The following is a 24367-nucleotide window of genomic DNA, read 5'->3' as shown; positions in this document are numbered from 1 at the left end:
AGAATAGTGCCCCATAAGGCGGATTGAGTCCCCTGTCAACTCCCCATCACCTTCCTCCACACTCTGAAAAAGTCAGAGTTATTTTTTGGAGAACCATCAAAAAGGGCTAAAAGTGTTGAAATGTATCCGAGAATAGTGCCCCATAAGGCGGATAAAGTCCCCTGTCAACTCCCCTCACCTTCCTCCACACTCTGAAAAAGTCAGAGTTATTTTTTGGAGAACCATCAAAAAGGGCTAAAAGTGTTGAAATGTATCCGAGAATAGTGCCCCATAAGGCGGATAAAGTCCCCTGTCAACTCCCCTCACCTTCTCCACACTCTGAAAAAGTCAGAGTTATTTTTTGGAGAACCATCAAAAAGGGCTAAAAGTGTTGAAATGTATCCGAGAATAGTGCCCCATAAGGCGGATTGAGTCCCCTGTCAACTCCCCTCACCTTCCTCCACACTCTGAAAAAGTCAGAGTTATTTTTTGGAGAACCATCAAAAAGGGCTAAAAGTGTTGCAATGTATCCGAGAATAGTGCCCCATAAGGCGGGTAAAGTCCCCTGTCAACTCCCCTCACCTTCCTCCACACTCTGAAAAAGTCAGAGTTATTTTTTGGAGAACCATCAAAAAGGGCTAAAAGTGTTGAAATGTATCCGAGAATAGTGCCCCATAAGGCGGATAAAGTCCCCTGTCAACTCCCCTCACCTTCCTCCACACTCTGAAAAAGTCAGAGTTATTTTTTGGAAAACCATCAAAAAGGGCTAAAAGTGTTGAAATGTATCCGAGAATAGTGCCCCATAAGGCGGATTGAGTCCCCTGTCAACTCCCCTCACCTTCCTCCACACTCTGAAAAAGTCAGAGTTATTTTTTGGAGAACCATCAAAAAGGGCTAAAAGTGTTGAAATGTATCCGAGAATAGTGCCCCATAAGGCGGATTGAGTCCCCTGTCAACTCCCCATCACCTTCCTCCACACTCTGAAAAAGTCAGAGTTATTTTTTGGAGAACCATCAAAAAGGGCTAAAAGTGTTGAAATGTATCCGAGAATAGTGCCCCATAAGGCGGATAAAGTCCCCTGTCAACTCCCCTCACCTTCCTCCACACTCTGAAAAAGTCAGAGTTATTTTTTGGAGAACCATCAAAAAGGGCTAAAAGTGTTGAAATGTATCCGAGAATAGTGCCCCATAAGGCGGATAAAGTCCCCTGTCAACTCCCCTCACCTTCCTCCACACTCTGAAAAAGTCAGTTATTTTTTGGAGAACCATCAAAAAGGGCTAAAAGTGTTGAAATGTATCCGAGAATAGTGCCCCATAAGGCGGATTGAGTCCCCTGTCAACTCCCCTCACCTTCCTCCACACTCTGAAAAAGTCAGAGTTATTTTTTGGAAAACCATCAAAAAGGGCTAAAAGTGTTGAAATGTATCCGAGAATAGTGCCCCATAAGGCGGATTGAGTCCCCTGTCAACTCCCCTCACCTTCCTCCACACTCTGAAAAAGTCAGAGTTATTTTTTGGAGAACCATCAAAAAGGGCTAAAAGTGTTGAAATGTATCCGAGAATAGTGCCCCATAAGGCGGATAAAGTCCCCTGTCAACTCCCCTCACCTTCCTCCACACTCTGAAAAAGTCAGAGTTATTTTTTGGTGAACCATCAAAAAGGGCTAAAAGTGTTGAAATGTATCCGAGAATAGTGCCCCATAAGGCGGATTGAGTCCCCTGTCAACTCCCCATCACCTTCCTCCACACTCTGAAAAAGTCAGAGTTATTTTTTGGAGAACCATCAAAAAGGGCTAAAAGTGTTGAAATGTATCCGAGAATAGGGCCCCATAAGGCGGATAAAGTCCCCTGTCAACTCCCCTCACCTTCCTCCACACTCTGAAAAAGTCAGAGTTATTTTTTGGAGAACCATCAAAAAGGGCTAAAAGTGTTGAAATGTATCCGAGAATAGTGCCCCATAAGGCGGATAAAGTCCCCTGTCAACTCCCCTCACCTTCCTCCACACTCTGAAAAAGTCAGAGTTATTTTTTGGAGAACCATCAAAAAGGGCTAAAAGTGTTGAAATGTATCCGAGAATAGTGCCCCATAAGGCGGATTGAGTCCCCTGTCAACTCCCCTCACCTTCCTCCACACTCTGAAAAAGTCAGAGTTATTTTTTGGAGAACCATCAAAAAGGGCTAAAAGTGTTGAAATGTATCCGAGAATAGTGCCCCATAAGGCGGATTGAGTCCCCTGTCAACTCCCCTCACCTTCCTCCACACTCTGAAAAAGTCAGAGTTATTTTTTGGAGAACCATCAAAAAGGGCTAAAAGTGTTGAAATGTATCCGAGAATAGTGCCCCATAAGGCAGATAAAGTCCCCTCTCAACTCCCCTCACCTTCCTCCACACTCTGAAAAAGTCAGTTATTTTTTGGAGAACCATCAAAAAGGGCTAAAAGTGTTGAAATGTATCCGAGAATAGTGCCCCATAAGGCGGATTGAGTCCCCTGTCAACTCCCCTCACCTTCCTCCACACTCTGAAAAAGTCAGAGTTATTTTTTGGAGAACCATCAAAAAGGGCTAAAAGTGTTGAAATGTATCCGAGAATAGTGCCCCATAAGGCGGATAAAGTCCCCTGTCAACTCCCCTCACCTTCCTCCACACTCTGAAAAAGTCAGAGTTATTTTTTGGAGATCCATCAAAAAGGGCTAAAAGTGTTGAAATGTATCCGAGAATAGTGCCCCATAAGGCGGATTGAGTCCCCTCTCAACTCCCCTCACCTTCCTCCACACTCTGAAAAAGTCAGAGTTATTTTTTGGAGAACCATCAAAAAGGGCTAAAAGTGTTGAAATGTATCCGAGAATAGTGCCCCATAAGGCGGATTGAGTCCCCTGTCAACTCCCCTCACCTTCCTCCACACTCTGAAAAAGTCAGTTATTTTTTGGAGAACCATCAAAAAGGGCTAAAAGTGTTGAAATGTATCCGAGAATAGTGCCCCATAAGGCGGATAAAGTCCCCTGTCAACTCCCCTTACCTTCCTCCAGAGCCCAGTTCAAAAACTTTAAGTTTGGTAAGAACCATGCTGGGGGGTCTCCAGGCAACAAAATGTATCCGAGCCAAAGTGCACATACAGCGGATGAATTCCTCCATGAAGTTACACAGCCGTTTTTTTTCTGAGTCCTCTCAAAAACCGGGTTTCCGATTTCGTGCAGAAGGTAGCTTGTAAAACATGAACGGTTTTTTACAACGGAGGAGGGGAAGTCTGGATTCCCCTCTCCGTTGTACCTTGCAACGGGGGAGGGGAAAAGTGTTCGGCGCTTCGTCCCGAAGTGCCGAACACTTGAGCCCCTTCTCCCCTTCTCAGATCCCCTCTCCCATGTAATTTTAAAAGTTCATTTTTTGATTATTTTAACATATAATTGACCGTTTTCTTTCATTTTTTTTTCTTTCCACGGGTGGGGGCCAATGGCAGGCTGCCTATGAGCTCCCAAATTTGGCCCGGATCATCCGGGATTTGTCGGATAAGCTCCATAAACTGACAAAGTCATCCAAATATGTCGCTTTTATAGCCCAAAGATATATCATGCAAATACATTAAAATAGTAAAAGGTACGATTGTGCTCGGCATTAACCGGAATTTGATTTATATAGCCCCCAAAAAATGATTAAAAATCATTTTCGTGGGGAAAAGTGTTAAAACGCCTGATTTAAAGCATTTGCGGGACCCCAGCGAGCTCCAGACCATGTGCATTGTGTCGGGGACCCTGGAGAATGATAAGACCCATCATTTAAATGCAAAACCCACCATTAAAAGTCACTTTTAGGGGCAAAAAACAGCCTCTGTCCACTTCGTTAACAAACTGATAGGCAAATGGACAAAAGTGTGATTAAAGCATTTGCGGGACCCCAGCGGGCTCCAGACTAGTTGCATTGTGTCGGGGACCCTGGAGAACGATAAGACCCATCATGTAAATACAAAAAACACCATTAAAAGTTACTTTTAAGGGCAAAAAACAGCCTCTGTCCTCTTCGTTAACAAACTGATAGGCAAATGGACAAAAGTGTGATTAAAGCATTTTGCGGGACACCAGCGAGCTCCAGACTAGTTGCATTGTGTCGGGGACCCTCCGCAATGATAAGACCCATCATTTAAATACAAAAAACACCATTAAAAGTCACTTTTAGGGGCGAAAAACAGCCTCTGTCCACTTCGTTAACAAACTGATAGGCAAATGGACAAAAGTGTGATTAAAGCATTTGCGGGACCCCAGCGAGCTCCAGACTAGTTGCATTGTGTCGGGGACCCTGGAGAATGATAAGACCCATCATTTAAATGCAAAACCCACCATTAAAAGTCACTTTTACGGGCAAAAAACAGCCTCTGTCCACTTCGTTAACAAACTGATAGGCAAATGGACAAAAGTGTGATTAAAGCATTTGCGGGACCCCAGCGAGCTCCAGACTAGTTGCATTGTGTCGGGGACCCTGGAGAATGATAAGACCCATCATTTAAATACAAAAAACACCATTAAAAGTCACTTTTAGGGGCGAAAAACAGCCTCTGTCCACTTCGTTAACAAACTGATAGGCAAATGGACAAAAGTGTGATTAAAGCATTTGCGGGACCCCAGCGAGCTCCAGACTAGTTGCATTGTGTCGGGGACCCTGGAGAACGATAAGACCCATCATTTAAATACAAAAAACACCATTAAAAGTCACTTTTAAGGGCGAAAAACAGCCTCTGTCCACTTCGTTAACAAACTGATAGGCAAATGGACAGAAGGGGGAACACGGCCCAGCCGCTGCTCCGCTGCTCCAGACTATGTGCAATGTGTCGGGGACCCTCCACAATGATAAGACCCATCATTTAAATGCAAAACCCACCATTAAAAGTCACTTTTAGGGGCGAAAAACAGCCTCTGTCCACTTCGTTAACAAACTGATAGGCAAATGGAAAAAAGTGTGATTAAAGCATTTGCGGGACCCCAGCGAGCTCCAGACTAGTTGCATTGTGTCGGGGACCCTGGAGAATGATAAGACCCATCATTTAAATGCAAAAAACACCATTAAAAGTCACTTTTAGGGGCGAAAAACAGCCTCTGTCCACTTCGTTAACAAACTGATAGGCAAATGGACAGAAGGGGGAACACGGCCCAGCCGCTGCTCCGCTGCTCCAGACTATGTGCATTGTGTCGGGGACCCTCCACAATGATAAGACCCATCATTTAAATGCAAAACCCACCATTAAAAGTCACTTTTAGGGGCGAAAAACAGCCTCTGTCCACTTCGTTAACAAACTGATAGGCAAATGGACAAAAGTGTGATTAAAGCATTTGCGGGACCCCAGCGAGCTCCAGACTAGTTGCATTGTGTCGGGGACCCTGGAGAACGATAAGACCCATCATTTAAATGCAAAACCCACCATTAAAAGTCACTTTTAGGGGCGAAAAACAGCCTCTGTCCACTTCGTTAACAAACTGATAGGCAAATGGACAAAAGTGTGATTAAAGCATTTGCGGGACCCCAGCGAGCTCCAGACTAGTTGCATTGTGTCGGGGACCCTGGAGAATGATAAGACCCATCATTTAAATGCAAAAAACACCATTAAAAGTCACTTTTAGGGGCGAAAAACAGCCTCTGTCCACTTCGTTAACAAACTGATAGGCAAATGGACAAAAGTGTGATTAAAGCATTTGCGGGACCCCAGCGAGCTCCAGACTAGTGGCATTGTGTCGGGGACCCTCCGCAATGATAAGACCCATCATTTAAATACAAAAAACACCATTAAAAGTCACTTTTAGGGGCGAAAAACAGCCTCTGTCCACTTCGTTAACAAACTGATAGGCAAATGGACAGAAGGGGGAACACGGCCCAGCCGCTGCTCCGCTGCTCCAGACTATGTGCAATGTGTCGGGGACCCTCCACAATGATAAGAACCATAATTTAAATGCAAAACCCACCATTAAAAGTCACTTTTAAGGGCAAAAAACAGCCTCTGTCCACTTCGTTAACAAACTGATAGGCAAATGGACAACAGTGTGATTAAAGCATTTGCGGGACCCCAGCGAGCTCCAGACTAGTTGCATTGTGTCGGGGACCCTCCGCAATGATAAGACCCATCATTTAAATACAAAAAACACCATTAAAAGTCACTTTTAAGGGCAAAAAACAGCCTCTGTCCACTTCGTTAACAAACTGATAGGCAAATGGACAAAAGTGTGATTAAAGCATTTGCGGGACCCCAGCGAGCTCCAGACTAGTTGCATTGTGTCGGGGACCCTGGAGAACGATAAGACCCATCATTTAAATGCAAAACCCACCATTAAAAGTCACTTTTAGGGGCGAAAAACAGCCTCTGTCCACTTCGTTAACAAACTGATAGGCAAATGGACAAAAGTGTGATTAAAGCATTTGCGGGACCCCCGCGAGCTCCAGACTAGTTGCATTGTGTCGGGGACCCTGGAGAACGATAAGACCCATCATTTAAATACAAAAAACACCATTAAAAGTCACTTTTAGGGGCGATAAACAGCCTCTGTCCACTTCGTTAACAAACTGATAGGCAAATGGACAGAAGGGGGAACACGGCCCAGCCGCTGCTCCGCTGCTCCAGACTATGTGCATTGTTTCGGGGACCCTCCACAATGATAAGACCCATCATTTAAATGCAAAACCCACCATTAAAAGTCACTTTTAGGGGCGAAAAACAGCCTCTGTCCACTTCGTTAACAAACTGATAGGCAAATGGATAAAAGTGTGATTAAAGCATTTGCGGGACCCCAGCGAGCTCCAGACTAGTTGCATTGTGTCGGGGACCCTGGAGAACGATAAGACCCATCATTTAAATGCAAAACCCACCATGAAAAGTCACTTTTAGGGGCGAAAAACAGCCTCTGTCCACTTCGTTAACAAACTGATAGGCAAATGGACAAAAGTGTGATTAAAGCTTTTGCGGGACCCCCGCGAGCTCCAGACTAGTTGCATTGTGTCGGGGACCCTGGAGAACGATAAGACCCATCATTTAAATACAAAAAACACCATTAAAAGTCACTTTTAGGGGCGAAAAACAGCCTCTGTCCACTTCGTTAACAAACTGATAGGCAAATGGACAGAAGGGGGAACACGGCCCAGCCGCTGCTCCAGACTATGTGCATTGTGTCGGGGACCCTCCACAATGATAAGACCCATCATTTAAATGCAAAACCCACCATTAAAAGTCACTTTTAGGGGCGAAAAACAGCCTCTGTCCACTTCGTTAACAAACTGATAGGCAAATGGACAAAAGTGTGATTAAAGCATTTGCGGGACCCCCACGAGCTCCAGACTAGTTGCATTGTGTCGGGGACCCTGGAGAACGATAAGACCCATCATTTAAATACAAAAAACACCATTAAAAGTCACTTTTAGGGGCGAGAAACAGCCTCTGTCCACTTCGTTAACAAATTGATAGGCAAATGGACAGAAGGGGGAACATGGCCCAGCCGCTGCTCCGCTGCTCCAGACTATGTGCATTGTGTCGGGGAGCCAGGTCAAACCCCTCCATGCACACCGCCAGAACCAGAACCTCACGACCCTGGTGACCTTAAAGGTGTTTGTCTTTGTTTGTTTTTGTATTCCACATAGACAGGCTGGGGTTCAGCACCATGCACAGAGCCTGCCCGCTACCTCCAGGGCGCATCACCACATTTTACAAGCCAGGAAAGGTGCATGGATCCTGGGTAAACATTGATTAAGTGTTTTTAAATGTGTGGAACAGTGTTTTGTCACTTTCCAAACTCTCCTGTCATTGACCGGAGAATTTGGGTCGATGTTGTATTCAATCTGGCCATTAATATTCCAGTGAGACGAAGTACGTACATTGACCGGAGTGATCCCATGTTAATTTTGTCCAAATACCGGAACATTCCCTAACCCGATACTGGTCGTGGCCCGGCGACTCCACCACGATCCCTGACCTGTCCCATTTGTGGGGGCTCGGGCCTTGCTGGTTCTGGAGGAATACCCTTTCGCCGAGTGCCAATGGGCAGAGCGGTCTCGAGTGAGTCCCCAGAGACTCGGTGGTACGGGACATACGGGTCCGAAGGGCGTCCTCCTTCGCCGCCCATGCCTCGCGCCATAGCAGGCGGATATGCGGGTTCGAGAACTTCTCGAGGCGGTTCACAAAGGAGAGCGAGCCACGAAGGAGAGCGAGCCACGAAGGGGGCGGCCGAAGATGATCTATGCTGGCGAGAGGTCGCAGTTGGGCTCAGGCGTGTTACGCAACTGCAGCATAGCGCGCAGGAAGCGGTCCTGATCAAGGCTGCCCGACGGGCCGGTGTTGGACATCAAGAGGCGCATAGCAGTCTTAACCGCAACCTCCGCCCTCCCATTAGACTGCGGAAAGCTAACGGAAAACACACGGTGTTTGACGTGCCATAAGCGGAAGAAGTCCTCAGTGTGGCTCGCCTTGAATTCCGGACCACCGTCGCTCGAGAGCTCCTCCGGTACGCCGAAGGTGGCGAAGAACGACCGGAGGTGTAGGACTAGGCCAGCTGAGCCCGCCAGGGCAGTACCCGCCGTAGAGCTCAGGACCTCTACCCAGCCCGAGAGCCGATCCCCGACAACTAGGTAGTGACAGCCCCCATAGTCGAAGAAGTCAGCAAACACCGCCTCGAATGGCGTGGACGGGGGTGAGGACGGCCGGGGGGGTGTAGCCGCCTGTGACGGAGCATTGCGGTTGCAGTCTGCACACCTGTCCCTGGTGGCCTGAATGTCCCCGGACATCCCGGGCCAGTAAACTATGGCTCGGGCATGCTGCCCCATAGTTGAGGTCCCCTGGTGAGCGGCATGGAGACGGGGGAACCACAACGCGGTCCCGATAGAGCAGGACGCCATCCTGGGCGTAGACGGACTCACAGACCGATGACAGACTCGCCAGGGCAGGGTCGTTAACGTCAATCCCACCCTCCTGCTTGATGAGTTGGAGGAGGTGGCCGAGGCATCCATCAACTGCTGTTTCCCGTGCAAGGAGGGGCCAAGAGACGGTTCCGAGCTCCCGTGCGTCGTCGTGGATGGAGGCCATGAGTGCTGAGCCTCCATCCGCGACGACACACGGGGGCGTCAGGCCCGCTCGGCAGCCCCAATGAGAGGCCGTTTGCTGAACCCGAGGGGGAAGGATGCCTCGACGTGGCATCAGCGGCATAGTTGCTCTTGCCAGGCAGATGCATAATGTCGAAGCGCCATGGGAGGGTTCGCTGCTTGAGTCTAAACAGACGCGATAGATGTGATCTCATCCAGCGTACGGTCGCCAAAGATTTTCATCAACGGCTTATGGTCGGTGACCACGACGAGGTTGTCCGACCCCTGCGTGAAGTACCGCGTATGTTCCAGGCCCCAGGCCACAGCTAGGGCCTCTCCCTCGACGGCCGCATAGCGCTGCTCCGCAGGGGACAGGAAACGCAAGTCCGCGAGGGTGATCCTCCACCCTCCTGGACAGCAGTCCGGTATGCCCGAGGCACAGTGAAAATGTTGCTGGAGCAAGAAGTAGCCAATGCCACGCATGGACCAGTCAGGGCGGAGGCAGGTACGCTTCTGCATGTCGTAGATCTCCACGCCCTCGCGGATGGCCTCCATTATGGCTTGCTTGGACGTCTGGAAGGCCTCCTCCAGAACGGGGGACCATAGGAACACACAGCGTGGGCTGAGGAACGGCTTAAATGGAGCCATCGTGTCACGCAACTGGGCGTAATTAGCCACCTGGTTGACAAGGCCGAACCAACTCCTGATGTCCGTCGTGGAGCCTGGGGTGGGGAAGTCCCGGATGGCGTCCAAATATTTTGGGAGCGGTTCGATGGTATATTCCGACACCCTGAAGCCAGCGAAGTCGACACACCTCTCCGCGAACTGAAGCTTGTCCGGATTCAACACGATGCCCGACTGGCCGACACGCGTCAGGAAGTCGATGGTCCTCCACCAGTGTTGCTCCAGGTCGGTGTCATAGTGGATGGTGTCATCCACACAACATTCCTTGCATTCATAGTCCGAGAGGACGGCGTCAAACCGACGGTTGTAGCCATCCCCTGACGAAAGGAAACCCTGTGGTGCCCTGGTGTAGCGCCAACAGCCGAAGGGCGTGATGAATGTAGTGAGGTGGCGATCCGACTCACGCAGGGGAACACTGTGGTAGCCGTTCCAGGCGTCCGTGATGGTCTTCCAGGTGCCCTTCGGGACGCGGCGTGCGAGGTGGAACGGGGACTCAGTGGCGAAGGTCTCACGTTGGCAGAACTTTTTTAGGGGGGAGAGGTCCACGGTCCTGCGGGGGGAACCGTCGTGCTTCCGAGTGACTACCATACGATGGCACCACGCCACCGGCTCGCCGTATGGCACGCGTTCAATGACCCCAAGGGCTTCGTCCCGCAGGAGGTCATCGTGAACCCTCCGCTGCCAGTGTAGAGGCACCGTAGCCGCGATGTGGCATGCCTTAGGCGTAGCTGCGGGGTCCACGTGCATCTCGATAGGTGGCCCCTCCATGCATGGTAGTGCCCGATGGGGGCAAGTATTGAATGTCGACGAGGCATATCTCCCGAGTAGCCAACCTTTCATCCGGTTATTGTTCTCTGGCGTACAAGGGAACGGCAGTACTGCGGGGCGCGCCGGGGGGACCATGTGCTGAGGACATGAGCACTGGGCGTCCCGGGGGTAACTTGGCCCCACGCAGCCGCCGGTGGTTGAGCTTGTCGCATTGATGGACAGGGGCTGGACTGGCGTGCCAGCCGTGTCAGGCCTACGCCTGTCCTTGGGCCCCCCTGCAACATCGTCCGACGGGAAGTTAACGGGCAAGAGGCCGAGGTTGAGCAACGACTCGTAGGAGAGGTACGTGGCCCGGACTGAGCTGCTCACGTATACCATGGAACGGCAGGATGTAGTACGCCCCCCGCTGCAGGTCGTCGAGAGCCTAGCGAAGTACACTCCCTCGATGGCTATAGGGGAGTGGTTGGCGGCCGACAGGCTGAGGCTGACGGGTCGCAGGTCGTCCCGCGTGAAACCGCAGGCCAGGAACTCCTCCAGAGACCAAAGGTCCGACCGCGCGCCAGTGTCCGCGACGGCGAATATTCGAGCTCCGTCGGCCGAGCCCCGGTTGCTGGTGCCATCCCTCAGCCCGACTGGCATGTCCATCGAGATGGTGATTAATGCCCGGGGGTGGTCTCTCAGCCTGGCTCGCCTCCATTCGCCCTTGGAGAAGATGTGGTGCTCGAGTCTGATAGGTGCAGGCCTATCGACACAGCCGTGCGACGTAGGGGCGCGGCGTCGGCGAAGGCTCCCGCGACGTCGGCCAGGGCGGGCTCCAGCTTGCACCGACGAGACCTGGGATACCAGCTCCAACCCCATGGCGGCCTGTTGACTGTCGGATGACGGCTGTTGATGCCTCTGTCGTCGGCGGGATTCCGGCCGCGAGGCCCCTCCGTGAAGACGTTAAAGACGCTCTTACATTCCGGGCACGAGGCACGTTTAGCCCCGTCCGCAGGGCTCGGGGCGGGGCTCGCCTGTGGAGTCTTCTTCAGGCGCCGGAATGACGACATAGCTGATAGGGAGGACGACGGGAGAGCGTTATGGGCCATCTCTTTGTTCTCGACGAGTGCAATCACGTCGTTAACTGGCTTGACCAGGACGTCAGTTGTCCCCAGCGTCTCGAGGCGTATGTCCGAGTCATAGATGCCATTGAGCAGCACATCACGGATAATGTGGTCGGTATAGTCCACGTCCTTACCACACTCGCATACCGCATTATATGCGCATGTCTCTGCTTTACCCCGCACTCTGGCAGCGAATGCGCGGAATGTCTCGTCGCGTTCCTGGCGTAACTGAAGTAGTTCGGTGCGCAGGACGCATGTAGCAACTGGGATGACAGCTAGGGAACGCATGACGGTGATCAGGTCTGGCAAGGGTCCGGAAGCGGCGTCGGGACGGCTTTCAACAGGCTGTCTCCAAGTACAGGCCCAGCGCACTGAAACAGCTGGAAGGGGGCCTGTGCGTCACCTATGCCTGAGCCGGCGCGGAATACGTTCCAACGGCGGATGAACACGTTCCATTCCTCCATTGACACGCCCACATCAACTTTGGGCCGATCGAGTCTCGGGCCGTGAGGGGCTGGGGCCTGGGCTGGCGCGGCCATGACAGGCGCTGCGTGCTGGTGGCTACATCCATGAATCGTCAATATAGCAATGACGAGTGCTTCAGACAAGTCATCGGATTTGAACTCGCAGCCGGGGACAGGGCATCCAACAACGACCATGGTGTCGTCATGAAGAAACACACTCCTCAATGTCAGTTTCGGTAATTTATTGACAAGGATGACGACACCCTGAAACAGAGTAATGCAGCAAGATAAGCTGACAAAGTATTACATCCATGCAATTTAATCAACACAAATATATACCACGAAACAGAGTATAGTAGTATAATAGTATAATATATATATAGTATAATATAATAGTGGAAACAGTCTTACATGAATGAGTGGACGAATGTCTCAACTCGAGGCGGAGTGAATGAACAATGTTTGAACTAAAATGGCCGCTCGGCACTACCGGGTCAGAGCACGGCATAACCGGGCAGCGACAGCAGTGACACTACCCTCTAGTGGCCGGCGATAAACTCTTCATTAATGATTTTAATCTACGTAATGAATGGGATTGGGTTGCGAGTGATAGCTACATCGGTGCTAACGATGCTAATGGTAGCCTCCAAGTTAAAATCATAGACTGTATATATAAAGGTTAAAACAAAAATAGAGAAGTGTTAAGCGTAAAGTGGGATAATACTGTTGAACAAACAGCTTCTGTTTGAGGTTGATAAAATAAGGTCATCCTTGTAACTTAGAGAGATATTTTATTATGTAGGTAGGAACTGTATGCATCGCTAAGGTTAATTTAAATTGGCTATGCTCAAGTATGTAGACAAGCTAATGTCGAAGTAGTAGTGTATGTGAAATCAATCTCACAATAAGATGTGTGTATATTACAATTATTAATGTCATATTTCAAGATGATTACTTAGATATTACAATATGGTTGGTTGAGCTGGAGTTCATTATTGAGCTTACACGTTAACGTCACAGTCATCTGAAGAACGAACCCAAACCTTGTTGTTTTTATTAATTGCATTACCAAATGGGTATCAAATAAACAGTAAGCATTGGTAACACAACTTCCAAAGTTACAGTAAAATAAAAAGGACCCTGACTCGGACAATACACAATCCAACATGTTCAACAGAAGAGAATCAGTTATATTGTTTGTACACATGGTACTTTACATATATCTGTTTGTTTAAGGTGTCCAGGTGATGCAGACAGGCTGGACCAGAGAGTGAGAGACAGAACTGGACTCCTGACAGCAGTGAATTTCAGCTCAGGTACAAAGACTCTTTTTTTCATACTGTACAAAGAATCAAGAAATACACTGATATACATTCCATTAAACAAGAAGGACATCCAAGAGGAAAATTAAAAGCTGATGCTATGAGATTTTAAGACCAGTACACTAAGCAACTACTTTTATTGTAAAAACAGTCAGCTGATCGAATGCACCTATTTCCACATCTACACTCCATCAGCTAATTATTTCTATTTGCCTCGCTTTATGAGACTCACATCACTTGTGCCTTGTACCGCAGAGTTTGCAACGTCACAAATAAATGGGGCCAATCTTCAGTCAGATGTGAATGTGTAATCTAACCTTTTCAGTAAGAATAATGGACAAAAGGAGTGCAAATACAAATACAATTTATTGAAATGTGAACCAAAACTTAATCAAACATGTTTTAAATAAAAAGCACATATGGACAGAAGGTGTAAAACTATTAAATGTATAAGTAAACACATTTAGTCAAATAAAGTGACAGACTAGGCCTGTGCAGTTGGTATCAGCTTTGCCCAGCATGGGCTCCTCCATCAGGCCTGTTCCTCCTCGCAGAGGAAAGACCCTCAGTCCTCTCCAAACCAACACACGGGACGTCCATCACACGGAGGTTTCTCCCTGAAGTCTCTGCAGTTTTCTGGACACCACACTGTCTCAATCCGTCCACACTGAATATGAGAGGGGGAAAATGAAAATAACAAATGCTTTAGACAATAAGAAACATAAAGTTGACTGTTGAGTTGCTCAGTTTTTTTAGATTGTCAATACTATTACTGTATAACTAATATATCAGGTTAAGAGGCACATACAAATAAAGATTGGTCTTTAAATACATGTTGTCTTTTGAATTGTTTGTCTAAAGTCAAGGATCTAGAACTGGTACTTAGTTTTAATGATACAGTCTGGTTATTATGCTGTTTGGAGGAGGTCTCACAGGCAAGAGTACTAACTAGCTACCATCACCTTAGCTTGATTTAAATGTATTAAACGTATAGTTAAGTGATATCAAAATATAAATAACTAATGTCATGCAAACATATTAAAATTTCGCTTGATTCCAGTGTTGAATTTAGCACAATTGCATACAAACGTTAAGGGATTTTAAGATTCTGAAGTATTATGCTAAAAACTCAATAACTTAGATTATTATTTATAGTTTTGCTGAATAGTTTCATGTCCGCTTACCTTAGAAACGTAAAATGCCACGGCAGTGTGCAGATGGGGAGCATGTTAGCTTAGCTTGGTAGCTTCAGCTAGCTCTGGAACTTTCAGCTGGTGGCAGCAGGTCCCGCCTCGGCTCCGCCTCTTTGCCCTTATTTGGAGCAGGCTGGAGTAGGCGGGAGTTGAACTCTGACGTCACTGTCGAGCCCTTAGTGGCCGACTCCGCCTACTAAGGGCTTCTCGGCAACTCTACAGATTCCTATGGGTGACGTCACGGACCCTACGTCCATTTATAATACAGTCTATGGTTACAACCGGCCCTTTAAGTGCAACCATAATGCTAATGTGGCCCGCGATGAAATTGAGTTTGACACCCCTGCCGTAGAGAGCATCCTGACCTTCTACAGGTGCACCATAGAGAGGATCCTGACCTTCTACAGGTGCACCATAGAGAGGATCCTGACCTTCTACAGGTGCACCATAGAGAGCATCCTGACCGTCTACAGGTGCTCCATAGAGAGCATCCTGACCTTATACAGGTGCACCATAGAGAGTATCCTGAACTTCTACAGGTGCTCCATAGAGAGGATCCTGACCTTCTACAGGTGCACCATAGAGAGCATCCTAACCTTCTACAGGTGCACCATAGAGAGCATCCTGACCTTCTACAGGTGCACCATAGAGAGGATCCTGATCTTGTACAGGTGCACCATAGAGAGGATCCTGATCTTGTACAGGTGCACCATAGAGAGGATCCTGATCTTGTACAGGTGCACCATAGAGAGCATCCTGACCTTCTACAGGTGCACCATAGAGAGGATCCTGACCTTCTACAGGTGCACCATAGAGAGGATCCTGATGGAATAAAGTGTTGAGATGTTCTCAAGAGTGGGAGTTTTCACAATGCATTTTTTGTTTGTATTGAAACAATTGAGTGATAAGGAAAGAAAACTGTTCCGTGATGAATTATTTAGGTTTCAGCTTTAGTGATGAAGATTACATTTTGTGAGGAAACATTTCCAAAAATATATTCATAACTGTAATCAGATTACTTGGGTTTTCAAATATAGCGCTGAATACGGTTAGTTTTTTATTCTGTTACAACCTAACCATTCTTGTAACACACAACTTAGATAAACAATTTGAAAGTGAATAGAATAAGCAATAAGATAAAAGATGAATCTATAGTGGTTAAGGAGGGCTTCCTTGTTTTGCTTTTTGACTTAGAACTGAAGTAAAGAGAATAGTGTTTTGTGAAAACTGTCATTCCTCAGGTTTTTAAAGATAAATCATCAGTTTGTATGGACTTTGATGTTGAAATGGATCATGGTGGAGAATGAATACCTTTTTGGTTTCAAATTTAAGAAGATTTTCAAGATGATTATGTTATTTTCCTGACTAGAATTTGAAAGCAGGACGTCAATTAGACAAAAGAGATTTTACAATGTAGTTGTAGTACTTTTACTGAAGTAAAGAATCTGGATACTTCTACTACCATTAGTTTGTTTTAACATTCACATGTTTCAGCATTCTTGACCATATGGACAATCAGCCATTTTATAAACCGTTGGGGGAGAGATTTAAATTGAGTTTTCCTCTAGTAGCTGATTTGCTGTGATTACAGCAGCACTGGATAGTTATGCGCCACCTTTGGGTTGTACTCTGAATCAGTGTGTTGGTGAAAAGTTGCTCACTACAGAAACAGAAGAAGTGTGCAAAGAACGCATCTCATAGGAGGTTTTGACATTTTGCTTGTGCCTCGTTGTCAAGGCAACAGTGGTGTGAAGAGTAACTGCAGTTTTGGGGGGATTTCTACTGTGCAGAGGACAACGTGTGTCTGCATATTATACCACATTGATCCAGAGGTTCCTCCCCTCTGGACATCCCAGTCCCAAAGAGAGTTTCCTTGATCCCACTGACTACAGCTGCAGAAGACAACACATCACTGACTGTTCTCACTATGACAAGATCTTGAGACAGGCTTGTCTCAGACTGTTCAGACTCTGAAGAAATGATGCAATGATTTTACAGCATAACTGTTCAAGAGTTTTCAAGAGGGTGGTGTAGAACATTATGCTTAGTGTTTAGGAAAAGAGGCTGCTTGTTTAACGATGGCCTGGAATACTGAAAATATTAAAGTTTAATATCCTTGTTTAGGATATAAGACATTTTTGAAGAACTTTGAAGAACAAATAACAAAGACACAAGTCCAGTTTTGTTTTGTTTTTAGATTAAATTGTCCATTACCAAAACTGTTCACCTTAGGTCTAGCTTTAGACTTTCATAGTAAAGGAGTATTTAGGCTTATTTTTATATATCTGACATTTTTTAAATATGTTGGCTTTTAGAGATTTGTTAAGAACATTTCTGAAGATTGAATATTTCTTCCATTTCTAATATTCCTATTTAAAACGTAATTTTAGAGTAACGAAGGCTGATGCTGAACTTGGAAAAATGTGTTAGTGATTTGCATGATGTAAACCAGGGGTCGGCAACCTTTATGATATGAAGTGCCATTTTAAAAAGCAATTGTTATCAGCGTGCCAACGATCGAGAATTATCAACGGGGGGGGGGGGTTGAGGAGCTTGACGCTCGTCAACTATCAGCAGGAGGGCGGGGGAGCCTCGCTGCGGGGAAGCAGCGTGTCAGCGCAACTCACATGATGCCGAATTTAACAAACACATTTAAATAATTGGTTTAAACGGCATAATAATAAGGATGATCGTCCGTTCTGTGATTCTCCAGAGCACACATGCTATGATATTAGGGTCATTCAGAGTGAGATGAGATCGCTGTCCCTTTAAGAGAGAGAGAGAGAGAGAGAGGGGTGTGGCTTGTGCATGTGTGTTTGTGGATGGTAGAGCGACAGTGAGAGAACCTATGGAGAGAACGTGTGTATGTTTCTGGAAGTGAAACGAGGAAGCAGAAAAACAGAGGTCTGTGATGTATTTTGTGAAACAGAAGAACAGCTAAATAAATGCAACGGTCTCCCAAGAAGAGCTCGCCTCTCTCTAAAGTGGGTTATTGAACCTGAAGCTTGTTGTTTCTGCCCTCCTCGACTACGGTCTGGGAGCCGACAGGAAAGTTCAACACACAGTCCGCCCCTTTGTAGCATATTATGTCGATGAGAGATGAGCAGATCGCCACTGGGCTTTCAACTAAATACACAGCCACGCAAAAACTGCGGCATTTGTACAGCTCCTTATGAGTACTGCAATTAGTGAAGTGCTTTCCTCCGTAGTGAAACGATCAGCACTGCACCACGGAGGAAAGCGGCAGAATGTCACCTGGAGATAAAGAGAGCGGGGCTGCGTTGCGTGCATGCCTTCCATCTGCAGGTAACGGGGAGACGCGCTCTGGCGGCGGTCTCGTTCAGGATCCGAAAATACAATTTAAATATTTATGCACACTTATTCCACTTATTCCTAGTGTGCCACTGGTTACGGTGCCGCGTGCCAGGGGTTGCCGACCCCTGATGTAAACAAAAAGACTTTGTTTGTTCAATCACCAGTTAACTCTGATACAGTAATAATGATTGATTTGGCTAAAGCTTAGTTTATGATGAAACATTATGAGGTATGTTCACTTCTAAGGGTAAACAAATTGATAAAATGGATTATTGTTATTATTATTGATTAATTTGAAATATTTAAAAGGCTGTTATCTGCAGGTTCACTTAGGAATGCATGAACATGTGTCAGGCTTTGTGTTTCCTAGGGGCAGTACATTAATAAAGTTTATTGATCATTTTTTTGTTTAACATCTGAAGAAAATTGTGCTGCGAACACGGGAAAAACTTGTTGTTGCATTATTTGGCATCACAGGGATACAATGTTTTCACTAGTAAAAACTCCAGCTGGTAGAACATCAAAGTGCACTGTAGGACATGAGATCTCGAGACTGACTTAGACTTTGCAAAGACTGAATGAATGTGAATTGATTTGTCAATTCCTGACTGTTACAGTAACACTGACCCACCGACAAAAGGTGATTTTATTTTGGGATGCACACAATGCTGTTGGCAATGGTTTTCTGACTATACCATATTAGTTGAAGAATTGTGAGACATGACGCATGAACTTTGTCAGACTCTGCATGATCCCTGCATGGCTTGATGACTATGTAGCTTGATATTTAACATTGCTGATTCTTTTTGACAGGAGAACATTTTTTCCTTTGTTTTAGGTGTTCCTGATGATGAGTCATAGGACTTTGAAATAACATTGTATGTGAAGAAGGGTACTCTGAAGTATCTTATTTGGGAAACATGGTCTCTATGGTGGAGGACAATGTTTCCAGGAGGGGTATAATGTGTTTATTGTTCAATTTAGTAATTGAATTTTAAGATTTATTCGATAATATCTTGTTTCCATCCCAGGTGACATTTTTCATTATTTCTTCTGAGACACATTGGTTTCAGATTTCTTTTGAATCTTGTCACGTGAATCTTTTAACCCTCACATGATCCAGAGCAGTGGTTCCCCACCTGGGGGGCGCGCCCCCCTTGGTGGGGAGCCAAATATTGCAGGGGGGCGCCAGGCCTCAGATGATTTGAGGCCAAATATCATATTTAGACTTTTTTTACTTATAATTGTAACGCAATACATGATTGTCACTAAAAGCCTTGTCTCTACATTACAATACAAATATATACAAATAATTGATTAATTAATTTGAATACAAATTCAAGTTAGTAGCTAATAAAGGCATAAAAAGACAGAAATGCATAATTTCTTCTATAATAAATAATAATAATATAATAGAAATGTTTCTTCTGCCCTTAAAGTGCCTTTTCTGGATAAGCGCATTTTTAAAACATAGTCATTGTCCATGCCGGTTTCAGTTGGATTATTTGTCACAGTTGCTCCGATCAGATCGGTCTCCTCCATTTTGGAGATTATTTACGACTTTTGAATCCACATAAACACATCGGCAAAATCCAGTTTACTTTGAGCATGTGTTGAACAGTTTAATCCCTTTGTGAATTGTTTCCACTTGCGCCGTCCTTTAATTTCTTCATACAGCGGGAATCCAAATGAATTAATCCTGAGTCCAATAACCATCAAAGTCACTCCAATAGTGCTCCTTAATTACGCTTTCATCCTCCTTTAACAAAACACTTCACATTCATCCAGTTTGTGACAGTAGTTGTAGCATTTTTGAGACTTTTAAAATTGAATTACCGCTGTTGCGGCACCCCTGATCCAGAGGGCAAATGAAACAACTTTTCGCCTAAAAAACCTTTTCCCACATGGTCAAGCTCTCGATTGGGTTCTGCTAAGACGTATGATTAAATGTATTGTTCAAAGTTGGGATCTGATTGGTTTCAGCACCATGGCTGAACAATGTTGCAGGAGATGTTTGTTGTGTGTTTAGGAAATTGTGGGTGAGTAAAAACACAACACAAACAACAGTTCATGGTTTCAAGAAGTTTAAAAATTATAGATAAGACTCTAAGACAGGCATGGGCAAACTAAGGCCCGCGGGCCATATACGGCCCGTTGGGCTTTTGAATCCGGCCCACCGAATATTGGTACAACATTTTCCAAATTATAGTAAAGACCGCATTCATTTTGCCTTTTTCCTGCAATACCCGGCATTTCAGTGGATCCCACTAGATGGCGCACTCTAGACACAATTGACCTTTGCTGGAGTCTGGTCTTGTCACGATCTGTCTGTGTTGTGTTTTGTCTAGTCTAGATCTGTCTTTGGTTTTCTGTCTGCGTTGTGTCTTGTCTAGATCTGTGTTTCTACACGGACCACTATTGCGGTAAGCATGTTGTAACTTCCGGTTGTTGTTGTCATCTCCGGGTATCCCGTGTGCCTGTTCTGTTGCTGATAGCTTGTTATCTTAACTTAATCGATCGTTTTAAAACTCTTGATCACGGCAACTGCCTGACGTTGTAATCACACGTTACTACAGCTTAAGCACTCACAAACTCTCCTTCTCTTAGCGACTGTAACTCCACAGTTGCCTACACTCTTTTCGGGTTTGCTAACGGTAGCTACTTTAGCTTGATAGCTAGCCATGGCTCTTTCCCCACCCTCGGGTGCTATTTCCTGCTCTAACTGTCTCATGTTTGGTTACTCCCCTACCTCCTTTACTGGTACCGATACATGTGTTAAATGTAGTATAGTTGTTAGGTTGGAGGCGGGAATCATAGCCATAGAAGCCCGGCTCCGCATCTTAGAAAATAACTCAGCTACAGTAAAGCCCATGTTAGCCGGTGCGGACCGGCAAAAGGTAGCTCCTCTTAGCCGTCCCCCGGCAACTCCCGAGCAGCAGGGAGAATGGGTGACTGTTCAGAAGGGGCATAACGCGAAACCCGCAGGTCCCCACCAACCCGTTCACGTATCTAACAGATATTCCCCACTCAGCGAGACACCCGCTGAGAAGCCAACTCTGGTTATTGGTAGCTCTATTATGAGACACGTGAATTTAGAGACCGAAGCGTCCACAGTCACATGCATTCCGGGGGCCAGAGCGGGCGACGTTGAGGCGCATCTTAGACTGCTGGCTAAAAATAAACGTAAATACAGTAGGATTGTTATTCACGTCGGTGGTAATGATGTTCGTTTACGCCAATCAGAATGCACCAAACTTAATGTGGCGTCGGTGTGTAGTTATGCTAAAACAATGTCGGACACCGTAATCTTCTCTGGTCCCCTCCCCAATCTGATCAATGATGACATGTATAGCCGCATGTCATCATTTCAGCGCTGGTTGTCTTGGTGGTGCCCAGCAAACAATGTGGGCTTCGTGAATAATTGGACAGCCTTCTGGGGAAAACCTGGTCTGATTAAGAGAGACGGCATTCATCCTACTTTGGAAAGTGCAAATCTCATTTCGGCAAACATTTCAGGGCTCTGTGGACTTAATCCATGACAAACTGGAGTTGAGACCAGGAGGCAGAGTCGCAGTCTTACACGCTTCTCTGCGCTCTCTCCTAGGCAGTCATCCATAGGAATCCCGACCCCAATAAAATACCCAATATTAACGGTGTGTGTGTCTGCCCAAGGACAATTTAAGGTAAAACCTAATAGAGGTGTCATACATAATAACCTAATAAAAGTAAATGTAACAACTACTACAATGCAACAAAACAGGAAGATTAAATGTGGTCTCTTAAACATAAGATCTCTAGCATCTAAAGCAATACTGGTAAATGATTTAATATCAGATTATAATATTGATATATGCTGTCTCACTGAAACTTGGTTGAGACATGAAGAATATGTCAGCATAAATGAGGCCACTCCACCCAGCCATATCAATACTCATATTGCCCGAGGCACGGGCCGAGGAGGTGGAGTTGCAGCAATCTTTGACTCAAGTTTACTTATCAATACTAAACAAAAATTAAATTATACCTCCTTTGAAAGCCTCATTTTCAGTCTTACGCATCCGACCTGGAAAACTTTGCAGCCAATCTTATTTGTTACAGTGTACCGTGCACCAGGTCCTTATTCAGAATTCTTATCAGAATTCTCTGAGTTTTTATCAGCTTTGGTACTTAAAACAGATAAAGTAATTATCGTAGGTGACTTTAATATTCATGTTGACGATGATAAAAATAGCCTTACTGTTGCATTTAACTCTATATTAGATTATGTTGGTTTCTGTCAGAGTGTAAATAAACCAACCCACTGCTATAATCACACTCTTGACCTTGTTCTGACTTATGGTATTGAAATTGAGCAACTATTAGTCGAACCGCATAATCCTGCTTTATCCGACCATTTCTTAGTAACTTTTGAAGTACTGTTACTAGACTACAAAGCATTAGCCAAAAGCTCCTGCAGCAGAAACCTATCTGTTAGTGCTATAGCCAAATTTAAGGAAGAGATTCCACCAATACCTAACTCGATAGCATGTCTGCATGTAGGGGAGGAAACTTATACAAAATGTACACCACCCCAAATTGATCATGTTGTTGATAGTGCTACAGATGCGCTGCGAATAAAATTAGACTCTGTTGCTCCTTTGAAAAAGAAGAAAATAAAACAACATAGATTAACTCCATGGCATAATGCCGAAACCCGCAAAATAAAGCAAAAGTCGAGACAACTTGAAAGGATATGGCGTTCCACTAAACTTGAAGAATCTCGTTTAATTTGGCATGTTACTCTCAATGAATATAAGAAAGCACTGCGTAAAGCGAGAGCAGCCTACTACTCTTCATTAATAGATGAGAATAAGAATAATGCAAGATTTCTTTTCAGCACTGTAGCCAGGCTGACAGAGAGCCACAGCTCGACTGAGCCTTCTATTCCCATAGCACTCAGTAGTAATGATTTTATGTGCTTTTTTAACGATAAAATTGTTACTCTTAGAAACAAAATCAATGACCTCTTGCCTTTGACCAGTATAGTGTTATCAACAGCTCCCGGAAACGTAAGTTCTAATAATATTACACTAGATAGTAAACTAGAATGCTTTTCAGCCATAAACCTTGAACAATTAAATTCAATGATTCTCTCTTCTAAACCATCAACGTGTATCTTAGACCCGATTCCAACTAAGCTGTTAAAATAAGTTGTTCCATTAATTAGCACTTCTTTATTAAATATTATGAATATGTCTTTATTATCAGGCTATGTTCCAAAATCATTCAAAGTAGCAGTGATAAAACCGCTTCTTAAAAAGCACAACCTCGATCCAGAGGTTTTAGCCAACTATAGACCTATTTCTAATCTTCCGTTCCTCTCAAAAATTCTTGAGAAAGCAGTCGCAAAACAGCTGTGTGATTACTTAAAAAACTATGATTTATTTGAAGATTTTCAGTCTGGCTTTAGAACACAACATAGCACAGAGACAGCTCTGGTTAAAGTCACAAATGACATTCTAATAGCCTCTGACAAGGGACTTGTCTCTATTCTTGTCTTGCTCGATCTTAGTGCTGCATTTGATACTATCGACCATGATATCCTATTGCAAAGACTAGAGCACTTAGTTGGCATACAGGGAACTGCTTTAGGCTGGTTTAGGTCCTATCTATCTGAACGCTCTCAGTTTGTACTTGTCAACGATGAATCTTCCATGCAAACCAAAGTTAGCCATGGAGTGCCACAGGGCTCAGTGCTTGGACCTATTTTGTTCACACTATATATGCTTCCGTTAGGCAATATTATAAGGAATCATTCTGTAAACTTTCATTGTTATGCGGATGATACTCAACTATATTTATCAATCAAGCCTGATGAAATTAATCATCTAAATAAAATTCAAGACTGCCTCAAGGACTTAAAAACATGGATGACCTTACATTTTTTGATGTCAAACACGACCAAAACTGAAGTTATTGTACTTGGCCCGAAGAATATACGAAACAAATTATCTAAACGTATATTAACTATGGATGGCATTAATTTGGCCTCCAGTGAGACTGTAAGGAATCTTGGTGTTATATTTGATCAGGATTTATCCTTTAACACCCACATAAAATCAATTTCAAGGACCGCCTACTTCCATCTACGTAACATTGCAAAAATCAGGCATATCTTGCCTCAAAATGATGCAGAGAAACTAGTCCATGCATTTGTTACTTCAAGGCTGGATTATTGTAACTCCTTATTATCAGGGTGTACCAAGAAGTCAGTCAAGTCGCTTCAGCTGATTCAAAATGCTGCAGCTCGTGTACTAACCAGAGTTAGGAAAAGGGACCACATTACTCCTGTTTTGGCTGCCTTACACTGGCTCCCTATAGAACACAGGATAGAATTTAAAATTCTTCTTCTCGCCTACAAAGCCCTTAATGGGCAGGCGCCATCTTACCTTAAAGAACTCATTATACCCTATTGTCCTACTAGGGCATTGCGTTCCAAGAATGCAGGGTTGTTGGTTGTTCCTAGA

At 45.3% G+C, this 24367-nt stretch overlaps 1 protein-coding gene across 5 annotated transcripts in view; it reads left to right on the top strand.

Moving 5' to 3' along the window:
- The window catches only part of LOC307033715 (uncharacterized protein), a 129660-nt gene that overhangs the window by 70295 nt on the left and 34998 nt on the right, over nucleotides 1-24367 (top strand). For 3 of the 5 annotated variants that reach the window (XM_079672255.1, XM_079672256.1, XM_079672257.1), the window contains exon 15: nucleotides 13268-13347. In XM_079672255.1, the coding sequence (XP_079528381.1) occupies nucleotides 13268-13347 (80 nt within the window). Of the gene's footprint in view, nucleotides 1-7578; nucleotides 7674-13267; nucleotides 13440-24367 lie in introns of those variants that run through there. The other 2 variants (XM_079672258.1, XM_079672261.1) reach the window with 2 other exon arrangements.

Source organism: Notothenia rossii (genome assembly GCF_949606895.1).
Source record: "Notothenia rossii genome assembly, chromosome: 1".
Lineage (NCBI taxonomy): Eukaryota > Metazoa > Chordata > Actinopteri > Perciformes > Nototheniidae > Notothenia > Notothenia rossii.
The sequence above is the reverse complement of the archived record's forward strand: the minus strand, read 5'-3'. Positions and strand labels throughout refer to the sequence as shown.